The sequence below is a fragment of the Peromyscus eremicus genome, unplaced genomic scaffold (genome assembly GCF_949786415.1).
Source record: "Peromyscus eremicus unplaced genomic scaffold, PerEre_H2_v1 PerEre#2#unplaced_1340, whole genome shotgun sequence".
NCBI classification, from domain to species: domain Eukaryota; kingdom Metazoa; phylum Chordata; class Mammalia; order Rodentia; family Cricetidae; genus Peromyscus; species Peromyscus eremicus.
Window position 1 is genome coordinate 55,080 of NW_026735575.1, and position 13,216 is coordinate 68,295.

The 13,216-nt window shown below is 55.8% G+C and overlaps 1 protein-coding gene across 1 annotated transcript; it reads right to left on the bottom strand.

Annotated features, from left to right (window-relative positions):
• Positions 1-2,892: 2,892 nt before the first annotated feature.
• On the bottom strand, positions 2,893-12,968 carry Dll4 (delta like canonical Notch ligand 4). The gene is made up of 11 exons (XM_059253081.1): positions 12,590-12,968; positions 12,209-12,481; positions 11,656-11,713; positions 10,572-10,835; positions 10,183-10,243; positions 9,941-10,071; positions 8,057-8,226; positions 7,663-7,882; positions 5,736-6,438; positions 4,415-4,523; positions 2,893-3,882 (listed from the first exon to the last, which is right to left on the bottom strand). Exons 1-11 carry the CDS (start codon positions 12,653-12,655, stop codon positions 3,877-3,879), a joined length of 2,061 nt encoding a protein of 686 aa, XP_059109064.1. The 5' UTR covers positions 12,656-12,968; the 3' UTR covers positions 2,893-3,876.
• Between the last annotated feature and the right edge of the window lie 248 nt (positions 12,969-13,216).

Sequence of the window (13,216 nt, forward strand, 5' to 3'; positions counted from 1 at the left end):
CCTTGCTCTAACTGCTCTTTTCCATTCAGGTCAGGATGAGCGCCTGCAGGAGGTGGCTGGAAGAGGGTGGGGATGCGTCAGAGTTGGCTTTAGCGGGTGAAGGGGCCTTGCTCCTCTGAACACCAGGACAATATTTGGAGGAAAGCATCACATTGGTCTTCCAGTTACTCTCTCAGCTTAGCGGTACAGAACCAGGACCCAGCTGAGCAGAGGAGCAAAGTGATTTAAGATTCCTGCACTGGTCCCCAGCTTGGTCCCTCCAGCGGGACAGCAGCCTGGGCGGCCGCGCAGCGCCCTCTAGTGTCCGGTGGCCGCCCTGCCATCCCGCCGTGACGCCCGGGGGAGATTCCCGCTGGCCGCGGCTACCGCCCCGCGCGGGTTCCCGGGCTGGGGGCGGCGGATACGGAGGAGGCAGGAGGCGGGACCCAGTGGGAGTGTCTCCGAGAAACTCGCGGCCTTCGGCGGCTTCCCGGCCCGGGAAGTGAGCCCGGGTCGGTGACCACAAACAGGAAGTCGGGCTGTAACAAAGAGCAGAGGGCGGGGAGCCGCAGAGCTCCCGGGCGCCCGGCCGTGGCGGCAGGTGGAGGGCTGACCCCGACAGGCGGGCGGGCGGGCGCACCTGACTCTTTCGCTGCCCAATCCGACCCGGCCCGGGACACCCTGGGACGAGAGGGGCAGTGGGCGCGGCCCCCCTGGGGAAAGGCCACTGGGACCTCCCAGGAGCATCCCTTCCCTGGGAAGGGACAGTCACAGTTCCCTGAGTGAATCACTTCCATCTCCTTCCCGGAATGCAGCAGGTCACACGGGGCGGAGGGCTGGGCCCACAGATGGTGCAGATTCACGGGGAGACAACACAGGCAGAGGAGGGAGCTAACGGGGCGCTCTGTAGGGCCCCCCGGCAGGGGTGTAACACTGTACATGTTGGTTGAGTCCTGTGGCCTCAACTAACAAGCCTGAGTGGAACCGTTGTACCCTCATCTGCCCCTGGACGGGATCCACTGTGGCCTTGCCTGAGCACGCCAATAAAAGCACCGCTGCCTTCTTCGCGGCCCCTCCCAGCCCAGAGCACAAAGATCTCCAGGTGGTCACCAGCCAACAAGCGCTGGAAAAGCAGCTGTCCTCGGGGCCGAAGGTCACCGGGAGGTCAGACCAATTCTTTAGACAGGACAGTAACTCCAGGCTGCTGAGGAACTTCTAAACTCTGAATTCGCTTTAAAAATACACAAAGATGAGCATTTATTTGCTAGGCTACTGAGAGCACTTAGTAGAGCGGGTTGTAGAGCTATAATCTAGTCTTGTTTGGATGCCAAGTCTCCTGGACACTTGAGTGATCAAGAGAGCCTTACCTCTGGGGAGGGGGCTGGTCCCTCAAGGAGAGACCTTCAGGAAATCCTAGGAAAGAAGGATTATAATTTGTTTACACTCCAAGTGAGAACTGGAACCCACTTCCGAGTTGCTAGGGAGAGGGCCTGGCGTGGGCTGCAGGTTGGAGCACCCATAAGCATGCCGCACCAAGTCCTTGCGTGGGCTCCCACTTGTGCCAGGAAGCGGGGGTGATGTGTCGGGTGCTCTCAGCTCCCTGACTAGGGTATCAGAGGTGGTAAATGGGTTGAGCCAGCAACCAGGACCCCTCCAGGGCTCTTCTCTGACCATCTGGCAATGTGTAGCCCAGCCTGGTGGTGTGGACGTGCAGACTTGCGGGTGTCCTACCTGTCCCCCACATGGGAGCCTCGTCATCTCGCCTTCTGTCCCAGCCCAGTTTCCCCCGCCCCCAAGAGCCTAGGAGCCGCTTTCCTGTTTCATTTTGGGCAGGAAGAGTGAGGTCGTGTTGTTCTTCCCTCGGCTGTGGGCTCAGGCTGTGGGAACGGTTCCCTGAATGTTTTCCTGTTTGATACCCTGTGTGTGCACTAGAGCAACAGAGAATGATGACCAAGCCGCGGAGCATGTGCATGCTCCTGGCACTCAAATAAGCACCCAGATCCTGGGTCACCAAGCTGGAGCTGGGGGTGGGGCCAAGTTTGGCTCCGGCAATTGGCCTCCATTAGGAAGGGCGTCTGTTGGGTCTGTTTTGCTTTACTGTGAACAGGCTGAGTGCTGGGGGCATCTCAGCAGCTTTTCCCTCGCTTGGGGTGGTTGTTTTGGTTTTGGTTTTTCATGAGTTGTGAGTTGCTCACCATGGGGTATGTTTGTGGCTGCAGAGAGAGGATTGGCACCCTAGGGACTATCCTGAGCCTTAGAGGAAGCTGGGCATGGAGTAGATTGGAAACCCCCTGATTAGCATCTCAGCCTGGGCAACCCGACTCAGGAAAGCTGATTCTCCCAGTCCCTGTAGCCTCATCCATCCTTTCAGCAAATCCCCTGCACATCCCCATTCCAGATCAACTCCTCACCAGTACTGAGGAAAGAGCAGGCAATAGGGTAGGAGGAAGTGCTCAGAGAGGACTTAACTCATTATCTAATAAGAGAGTCCTTTTGAATAAGTAATGAGAGATTCCTCAACAGGAGCAAATCAAGGCCCTCATGCTTCTTCTCAGGCTTGGGGAAAGGGGAGAGTGATTCCAGCCAGGGAAAATATAGCCCCATGGAATGCTGGGAGAAAAAAGTGGGGTAGGGGTACTCAGTCTCAAAGACCCCAGGCATGGAAGGTTAGCCTAGGCTGGGCATAAGGAGGATGAGGCTAGGATCCCCAAAGACTGGACTGAGACACAGGCCTTCCACACAACATACCAAACCCAAGCATGCGCAGGCCCTGGGAGCCCCAGGAGAGCATCCAACAGCAAGAAGGGAGGGGGCTTCCGACTATTGGGGTAGGAAAGCAGGGAGAAGATTCCCACTCTACCATTACAAAGACAGGACCCAAGAAGTAATAGTTTCCTGTACACATCTGTTCCATATTATAAATACACATTATATACAAAATAATGTTATAAAATGTAGAAAGGTCAGTGCTTCTGATTCTTAAATTATCAAAATACTAGATTCCAAAATAAACTACAAAAAAAAAAAAACACCTCATATTATTGATTTCTGAAGATCGGCTTCAAGGGTGGTCTGGGGCAGCAGTGGGTACTGATGGAGCCCAGGCTCAAGGGCACAGAAATGGGCATGGGGGAGGAAAGGGCCTAGGCCACAGCAGCATCCGCTATCTCCCCATACCAGCCCTGAGCTCCCCAGTTAGGCCTAAAACCCCAGCTGGCACAAGGGGCAGGCCCCAAGCCTGTCTGTCCACACAAGCCCAGAGGCACCAGGACCAATGAGAGGTGAGCTATCTACTTTTGCCCAGAGGGTCTAGGCTAGGTGGCACCCCACATGCTGTGGTTGGAGGCAGGAATCACTTGTCTCACCTCACCCGCTGGGTAGCCCCTGCCAGAAGCCAAACTCCACAGTTTCCCTGCCTACGGGAGGCCCGTCCCTTGCAAGCCTCCTTCTCCTCTCCCATTTGGGCCCAGCAGTCATGATGGAACCTGGGCAAAGGCACTTTGGAAACACAGATGCCCATGGAAGCCACAGCAGCTCCGAGACCAACTGGGCCACTGCTACTCTCCGAAGAACAGTCAAGAGCCCCGTGATGGCCACTGTCGGCAGAGCGAGTCCAAGTGGCACTTTGGACATCAGCTCAACGGATGCTCCTTTGGCTCCTCGGCTCTGGTCCCTTGTTGGTAGGGCTGCCCATCTGAGGCCAGGCAGACGCCTGCAGGCCTGCAGGGTGGTGCAACTCTTGGCAGGTTCACAGTCTGTCCAGTCCATGCCATTCCCTCCTCCTCTTCAGAGCAGCACTGTGCATACTAAAGACGTCCCATCCAGGATGCAATGTAAACAATGCAGAAGGGAGGCCCAGCTGCTGGGCCGAAGCTGGGGTCTGGGTAGGCTCGTGCCTTATACCTGGGGAGCACATACAAGATGGGAAAATGGTTATCCTGGGGATAGGCCCTGTCTCCGGGGATGCTCTGGGCCTCTTTGGGGAGAAGTCACTGGGGGAGGGGCAGTCCCCTCAGTCTTCTGCCCTAAGATATACAAGTGTCTGGGCGTTTGCACAAATGTGGGGGTACAAGGGAGGAAGCCAGTGACAAGGAGCGGGCGGACACAGGCAACTATCTTCACCCAAAGGCAGCTGGGTAATAGTTCCTGAAAGGTAGCCGGTGCCATGGCTGTCCTTCCTAGCTCTACCGGAGGTTCCCCTGGCTCCTTAACTTTGTCCCTTTCATGGGTGCAGCTGCCGAGTCAGGCATGCCACCTGGTTCCTGTTTCACACCCTCTGTGGTAATGAGACCAGCAGGGGACCCAGGAGCCACCAAACACCAAGGAAGAGGCCTCTGACCCACCCCTCCAGGAGGCTGCTAGTGAGCAGGACATTTCTCCATCCACACGAGGCAGGAGGGGACACGCTGACGGGGAAGGCCAGCTCAGAACTTACCTCCGTGGCAATGACACATTCATTCCTCTCTTCTGATATCAAACACACTGACTGGTACATGGAGTCCCTGGGGGAGCATATTGCTGATATTCGACACTCTGGCTTTTCACTGAAGGAACACAAGACAGGCAGGTAAGAATGGGGGCGGGGGGGCTGGAGATACAATGAGGTGCTGATCTAGATCCCCGAGAGTTAAAGGTTGCCTACTACAGTGGTCCAGAATGGTGCAGGCTGGGCATGCTCAAATGCCGGCCTCTGGGGGCAGGTAGTTAGAACAGGCCCCCAAGAGAGCCACGGGACTCAACCAAACCAGAAAGCTCATAGGCCTAGAAAAAGTGAGTATTGCCACTAGAGACAAGCCGTACTGTGGGGAGATGGCGGTCACAAGAGATAGGCAGTGGACAGCTGGTGTCTGCGAGTGAAGAACGAGTGAGTGAGCGAGAGGGACTTCCCTAGTGAGAGACCCTTAGAGGAAGCCAGGGTGGGGGCGGTGGGGGCGCACGCCTTTATCCCAGCACTCGGGAGGCAGAGGCAGGCGGATCTCTGTGAGTTCGAGGCCAGCCTGGGCTACAGAGCGAGATCCAGGAAAGGCGCAAAGCTACACAGAGAAACTCTATCTCAAAAAACCAAAGCCCCTCCCCCAAAAAAAAAACAAAACAAAAAAAACCCTAGCCGGGCGGTGGTGGCGCACGCCTTTAATCCCAGCACTCGGGAGGCAGAGCCAGGCGGATCTCTGTGAGTTCGAGGCCAGCCTGGGCTACCAAGTGAGTTCCAGGAAAGGCGCAAAGCTACACAGAGAAACCCTGTCTCGAAAAACCAAAAAAAAAAAAAAGAAAAAAAAAAAAAACCCTAGAAGAATTCTTAAAAATTAAATTGTTACACTTGTGTGTGTGTGTGCACACATGCATGTGAAAGTGTGCATGCTACCGCACCATTGTGGAAGTCAGAGGACGAGTTGCAGGAAGTTGTTCTCCCCTTCTAACATGTGGATCCTGGGGATCAAACTCGGGTCACCTGTCTTGGCAGCAGGTGCCTCTACCCTCTGAGCCTTGCATTTTGTCTCTGAGAATGATCTGCTATGTTGCCCAGGTTGGCATCAAACTTGCCATCCTCCTGTCTCAGCCTAAGTTAGGGCTACAAGTGTGTGCCACTGTGCCTGGCTCCCTACAGAGAGGCAACTGGAGAATCTTGCTGTCAGTACCACACCCTACTTGTTTAAAAGCAGCCAGGGCCTGATGCCGGTCTCCCACTCAGCCTGGGAGACCCAGTCAAACTATGTTAGGGTCCATAGCCAAGCCCTGGGCTTCCAAGGATGGCTCACCTGTGTAACCGAAGTGGCACCTTCTCTCCTAAGCTCTTGTCACTGTGAAGATACTTCGCAGGCATGGTCCCCCGCCCCAGGGGCCCTGGAGCCAGATTGTAGTCCAATGTGTGGTTCTGCAGTTTGCCACAGTTGGACTTGTCCAGGCCACAGTCCACTTCCAGCTCCTTCTTCTGGTTCGTGTTCTTGAGCTGGGCAGCAGGGATTAGATTGTCCTTCTGGAAGTCTGACAAGTTGTTCATGGCCTCCCTGCTGCCATCATCGGGCCGCCGAAGCCGCAGCTGCCGCACAGCTATGGCCACCATGCCCAGCAACACCAGCAGCACCACCAGCCCCACACCCAGCGAGACGGCGACCCAGGGGAAGCTGGGTGGCAAGCCCACGGGAAACTCGCAGCGGCTGCCCACAAAGCCGTAAGGACAGTTGCAGACGAACTTGTCTGAGGAGAGGCCAGTGTAGCAGGTGGCCCCGTTGAAGCAGGGCCCCAAGGCACAAGCATCCTTGGCTATCCGCACCTCACAGCGCCTGCCAGAAAAACCAGCAGGGCAGGTGCATACTGGCCCATTCTCCAGATCGTGGCAAGTGCCCCCATGGGCACAGGGGCTTCGGGCACAGTCACTGATGTGAAGTTCACAGTGGGTGCCTGTGAATCCAGGTCGGCAGCGGCAGGTACGGCTCGGACCTCTGTTTAGGCACTGGCCCCCTGTAAGGACACAGGACCCAAGTCAGCAACAGCCTTCAAATTCACAGGTGAAGGGCATGGGGCCTAATCTATGGGCTTAAGCCTTCTACCTCCGTGTGTTCAGACTGCACGGACAGAACCCTTCTACAAAGAGAACTGCACAAAGTCTCCGCTGACCCTGGTTCTCCATGCCTCGGCGGGCTATTGTATAAGTTCCTGGCATCTTACAGAATTTTAGGGTAAGACAGATATGCTTGGCTTGCTCTCTCTAGCAGAGGATCTGACGCCTGTGGCTTTACCTGACTGATCCCTAGCCTCAGTTTCTTCCGCTGTTAAACTTCACAGGTAGCTCTGAGGATCGGGCCGGGAGGACACAAAGGCCACTACAGACTACACACAGGAAGCAGTCAGGTAGGCGCAATCATCATTTAATTTAATCTTCACAATCTCACCAAAGACACTTAGTTACATCTTCCTGTTCAGGGATGATAAAACTGTGGCTTGAGGCGTGAGAGTGAGAACAGATTACATTGCCACCCCCAGGCCCTCAACAGCTCCCAATGGCTGTCCACCTGTCTTACAGTCACCTGTCGACCAAGTGCATGGAGATTACCAACGTGTTTTGTGTCTCAAGAAGTGCTGATATCCTAAATACTTTGTGCCACGCTCATTCTGGTGAGTGTGGGGAAAGATGGGGCTCAAGGTACAGAGCTCTAACAATCACTGGCCCTTGAGAAGGGACGCGAAGCCTCCAACATTTCTCTTTCTTTTTATGGTTTTTCAAGACAGGGTTTCTCTGTAGCTTTGGAGCCTGTCCTGGAACTCACTCTGTAGACCAGGCTGGCCTCGAACTCACAGAGATCCACCTGCCTCTGCCTCCTGAGTGCTGGGATTAAAAGCGTGCACCACCACCGCCCGGCCTACATCCTTCTTTCTAATTCAAGGCTTCCTAAGGAGGGCCACTTGGCTATCCTAGTTAGATCAGGGCTCATCCATGGGAATAAGAATGGAAGTCATACAGGATGGGGCACTACCCCTCACCTAAGGCCTGCTGCTGACCTGTTTCTCTTCCAAAGAGTCACCCCCAATTATGCAAGCTCTTCACCCTCCAAAGCAAAGGAGAGTCCATTTCAGTCAGTCTGCCCAGAGTAGCAGACAGGTCTCTCTCTCTTCTCTTGACTCTCTCTCAGGCTCTCTGGCCCCAGGCCAGTTCAGCAGGTTGGTAAAGTGACAGAAAGGACTTACCATTGGCACATGGGTTGTTGGTGCACCTGTCGACTTTCTTCTCACAGTTGGAGCCAGTGAAATTAGGGGGGCATTCACAGGCATAACTGGCCCCCTGGTTGCGCTCCCGGCAGGAGCCCCCGTTGAAGCAGGGTGAGTCAGCACAGGTCAGGGTACTATGTTCACAGTGCTGCCCATAGTATCCTGGGGGACACAGGCAGTGGTAGCCATCCTCCTGGTCCTGGAGAGAGACCATTAACAGGCCACAGTTAGACCCTGGGGATGGGGCAAGGATATATGAGGTTGGCAGTTAGCCTCTGCTTGCCCATCGTGCCTATCCACGGATGCATATCCAAAGACTACCCGGATGCTACCTGGTTAGACCTCTGCCTCCCTGAGCTGGCTTGGGTCTCACCTTACAGCTGCCGCCATTTCGACAGGGATTGCTGTCACACTTGCTGAGTTCCAGCTCACAGTCCACACCAGTGTAGCCTGGGCGGCAGGTGCAGGTGTAGCTCCGATGGCCGCTGTTGGAACACGTCGCTCCATTCTTGCATGGGGAGTGGTGAGTGCAGTAATTGAGATCTGTGGAGACAGGAAGCAACCAGCTGAGTGGGACCAGAAACTCTCCCACCTACCTGCAAAGTCAGCCCAAAGTACTTGACCCAAAGAAGAGTCAACGTCTTCCAGGCCCAGGCATCCCCCTTCCTCTGCCAGGGAAATCGTGAGTGTTGAAGTACCTTAAACCACATTGAAACTGTACAAATAGAGGAAAGTTGATAACAAAGCACAATTGGTCAGTGTCCTGCTGTGTAAGCTCACACACACGGCCAGCCACAGCAGGATGAAGAGGAGAAGGAGGTGAAGTTAAGGCCCCTCGTCAATGAGGAAGCCATGAAAGGCTTCATGGAGGAGCTGCACGCCCAAAGGACCCAGAAGAAGGAGTAAAATTTCAACACGTGGGAAGAGTAGCAGGGAGATGAGAGCCACCACAGGTAGGACCAGGAATGCTCTAAAGGAGGTGTTAAAAGTGTTATTTTAGGCCAGGTGGTGGTGGCGCACGCCTTTAATCCCAGCACTTGGGAGGTAGAGCCAGGTGGATCTCTGAGTTCGAGGTCAGCCTGGTCTACACAGCGAGTTCCAGGACAGCCAGGACTAAACAGAGAAACCCTGTCTTGAAAAAAAAAAAAAGTGTATTTTGAATGATAGCTATTTATTTTCTTACTGGAGAAGAACAAGGCGAGAGAGCCAGACAAAGCAAACAGAGGGCCTATGAGGGTTGTGTTTACATATAACGAGTATACGACTGTATCGCCTGGGAGCAAATATGGATGGCAGAAAGGGAGAGCAAGGGACCAGGTGCATGCGTGCGTGCGTGTGTGTTGGGGACAGAAAAATGGGGGACGTTCTGTGTGTCAGAGAGAGAGAGAGAGAGAGAGAGAGAGAGAGAGAGAGAGAGCATACAAGGACTGAATTCCATGCTGGCAACAAGTCAGGGCCTAGGCAAGCTTTTTCCAGCATGGCACCCCCCCCTCCCCATTCTTGCCAGGCCTGTGCAGTGTCTCCATGACAACAGGCACAGTCTTGACCCTGAAGAGGAGAGGATGCATCTGGTACAGGGATGTAGAAGAATAGGCTCACAGACTCCTATGTAGGCAGAGGAGGATTGACCGTCAAATACCAGGTAGAGCCCAGGCAGCTGCCTGGCAAGTGTCACCGGAGAAAGGCAGGTGTCTGTGCCCACACTAAAAAAGGCAGTTAGATATTCCCTCCACCCAGAGGCCCAGCTTGGCCACAGCCCAGGGCAGCCAGTGGGCACACCCCACCAGACAGCTGTTTAGGGGAGAGCTGCTCAAACAGCCTTGGAAGGTTAGCAAACACTCAGAGGGTTAATCGGTAACTAAAGGCAGAAAGAGGAACAGAGCTCGGCCTCCTTTTCTCTTTGGTCTTGCTAGAATTTATGAGCATGAGCTCCAGGCTGCCAAGCTGTTACCCCTTGGGCCTCTCTTTCAGTCACCTTGGCTCTTCTGTACCTGGAGGAGAATGTCCTACCACCATCCCATTCTAGGTCAGTTGAAAAGAGCCTTTAAAAGTACCAAGATTGAGCTGGGCTGTAGCTCATAGGTAGAGAGCTTGCCTAGCATGTCTGATACCCTGAGGTCCATCCCCAACACCACACACATGTCCTAAGATCCATGAACAGTAATAGGGAAGCCAGTTAGTGGTCACCAAGAAAGAGGGTCCAGTCACCAGCTCTGGTTTCCACCCCCGCGACCCCATCTCTCCTCCCTTCACTCACCTTGGTCACAGAACAGACCTCCCCAGCCCTCGTCACAGGTACACTGCCAGGGGATGCTGCAGGTGCCATGGCTACAGCCATTGTGGGGGATACATTCATTGCACAGACGGCCCTGCCAACCTGGACGGCAGCTGCAGGACAAGAAGCCGGGCGTAAGGTGGGAGGCCTGGTTACGAGGAAGAGCCCCCCCCCCCCCCCCCCCCCCCCCCCCGTCACCCGCCCGCTTCCTGTCCCCAACTTACAGGCACTCTGCTGGCTTGCTGCAATAGCCGTTCTGTTCATGACAGCCAGAAAGACAGATAGCTAGGGAAAGGAAACAGGGCTGGATGAGGTTAGCGTACCAAAGCCTCAACCTCCCCTCCGGCTCTCCTGAGCTCACTTCCTACTATTGGCCTCCAAGAGGAGCCATGGTTATCTGGAAGGGAGCCAGGGACAAAGGGGTGGGAGAGAGCCATGCTGGATGGAATGAAGAATAGGGATCCACGTGGCCTTATGCCCCCTGAGGAGGAGCTCTGAGCCCTAGGTTATAGCATCCCCAGGTGGTCCTGGGGCCCAGCTAGTAGGCAGCACAGACCCACTTTCACGGGGGACATCCCCTCCCTTCCCTTCCAGTGGGGGCCTGGCTGCTTACGCTGATCACAGTATTTCCCCGTCCAACCCGGCAGGCAGGACAGGCTGCCGTCTGGCTGGCACACGTAGTGTCCGAAGAGGTCGTTGCGCTTCTTGCACAGGCGGGAACAGTTGTCTCCATAGTAGTTGTCGCTGCAGATGACCCGGTAGGAGTAGCGCAGTCTTGTGAGGGTGCTGTTTTGCTCGTCCGAAAGCCAGTTCTGACCCACAGCAAGGGAGCCTTGGATGGTGATCTCACCGATGAGCGCATCGGCTGGTAAGGCCTCTGCAAGGAGAGGAGAGGGTCGGTGGGAGAAAGTCCGACTCAGAGAGCCAGAGACTGCTGCCCACTGTCTCCTTCACCGTGACTACGCGGGTCAGTTAACAACCAGACTAGTTATCCCGATAACCCCACCTGCCAGTCAGCACAGGACAGAGGGTCCCAGCGTCTTGCTACTTAGCTTCCCTGGGTGTGTGCATGTGCAGGGGGCTTGATAGCATTCAGAAAGGGTACAATAGACGGATGTTAAGATATCCCAGGGTTGTGGAGGCAGATATGGAGGGGAAAGAGGAAAAGAGGTCAAAATGGAAAAAAAAAAAAATTAAAAGGGGGAAGCTCTCTGATTCGAGATTCGGGAGCAAGGAGTTCTTTGGTGCGGTTTCAGGGGTTCTGCTCCAGAGGTAGGCAATGTTTTTTTTTTTTTTTCTTTTTTCCTTTTCAAAGTGAGAATTGTTGTGCTGGTGAAATATCCTTTTCCTCTGTGTCAGAACAACATCCCAAAGCCATTATTCCCTTTCCAAAGGAGCGGAATTCGCAAAAGGTGTAAAATACAGGAAGGGGCCCGTCAGCGGCGCTGGCAGCCTCGGCCTTTCTCACCGCCGTGCTCCCCGCGTTCCCACGCCAAAAATAACCCGCAGGAAACGCAATTGTGCTCTGAGTCCAGGCAGCAAGCGGAATCCGAGCGTCCAGCGCGGGGCGCAGCTCCGGCCAAGCTAAGCGTCCTGGCCCCCACCCCCAAGCCCGCGTTTCCCCCGCCTATGACAGGTTAACTCTTTCGGCGCCGTGTGATGTCGCCCCCCTGTGGCTGAGGAGTGAGATAACTCACCTGGCCGCAGGTCGTCTCCCGGTGCGTGCCAAGCTTGGATGTTGAGTGAGAAGGTACCCTGGGAAGCAAAAGGGGGTGGGGGTGGGGGTGGGGGAAGAGATAGCGATATGAGCAGGGCAGGAAAGGAGGGGGTGCCTCGCAGCAGCCTGTTTAATTAATCTAATTGCAGGATACAGTTACCGAGCTCGGGTCAACATAACTGGTGTTCGCGCAGGACAGCGCGCGAGCTGAGAAGGCAGGGGAGGGAGGGAGGGAGGGATGTGGGATGCGAGAGTGTAAGTGAGAGCTGGGAGTGGGCGGGTGGTGCGGCGTTGGGGCATTGGTAATGAAACTCGTATCCCGAGAACTGGGTGGAAGAAAGACTAGTGAAAGCCCTCTCCGGGATGGTCTTATGAGAGAATGGAGGTGTGTGTGGCGGGGGAGCAGGAGAGGAAGAGCCCCCGGGGCTCTCCTGGGGGTGCCCTTTGGAAAGAGGTTCTGCTTTCTGGGCGCTCCTTTTATTTATTTAATTTTTTTTTTTTTTGCCTTCGGTGGTCTCCCAGGTTGTGCTTACCGGCCAGGTGAAATTGAAGGGCAGTTGAAGAGGGTTGCGACCACCGCCACTATTCTCGTCCCTGACGACGAAGGAGTTGGTGCCCAACACCGGTGTGGAGACGCTGCCGAAGGTGCAGGGTCCCGGCGAGAAGGTTGCCTGGAAGTGCTTAAGGCAGATGCGGAAGAAAGTCCGGCAGCCGGGCTCGCAGGGCCGCCCATTGGCCAGCACGCCGCGCTCGTTGGCGAACTCCTGCAGCCGCAGCTGGAAGATGCCGGAGGCGGCAGCGCGCTGCTGCACGGGGACCGAGAGAAGGAAGGAGGAGAGCGGTCAGGTTCAGCTGGCGCCGGGGCGCAAGCCCGGAGCGCTGCGGGAAGGGGCGGAGAGGGCGCGGGACGTTACCTGCGGCCACAGTACCGCCAGCAGCAGCAGCGCCCAGTGAAAGGCGCTCCGGGATGCAGGCGTCATTCCTTGGGCTGTCCTCTCCACTCGGGGGCTCTGAATTTGCTTCTTCGGAATGTCGCTCTCCAGCACGTCCGTCTGCCAGCCGAGTTCCTGAAAAGCTGATTCCTCTCGGGGCTCTGCTCCCTCCCTGGTCGCCTTCTCGAAAACTCCGCGGCGGCTCGATGCTTCCGTAGGTATTCCAGGTGAAGGCGACTGGGCGGTGGTCGCTCTGAGTCTGTGTCCTGGAGCTAATCCTAGGGCCTCAAGCGGTCTAGTGCCGGGGTACACTGCACCCAAGCGGCTTTGGCTGAGGCTCTTGGCCTGGGGTTCCTGGCCGGCGAGCAGCGCCGCTACTGAAACCTGCTGCCTCCGGAGCCTTTCTTATATATATTGGCTCCTCTTCGCAGCCTGTCAGTCAGACAGACTCATGGTCACTCTCCCCTCCCCTCTAGGCCTCTAGTGGCTACAGTCCCAACACCCACCGGAGGGGGCCTCCGCCCCCGCCGCTCCCCCTGTCAACTAGCCAGTAGGGCGCAGGTCCCCGCCCCTCTTCCAACCTCTGGGCTCCCAGCTCTGCGCGTGCCC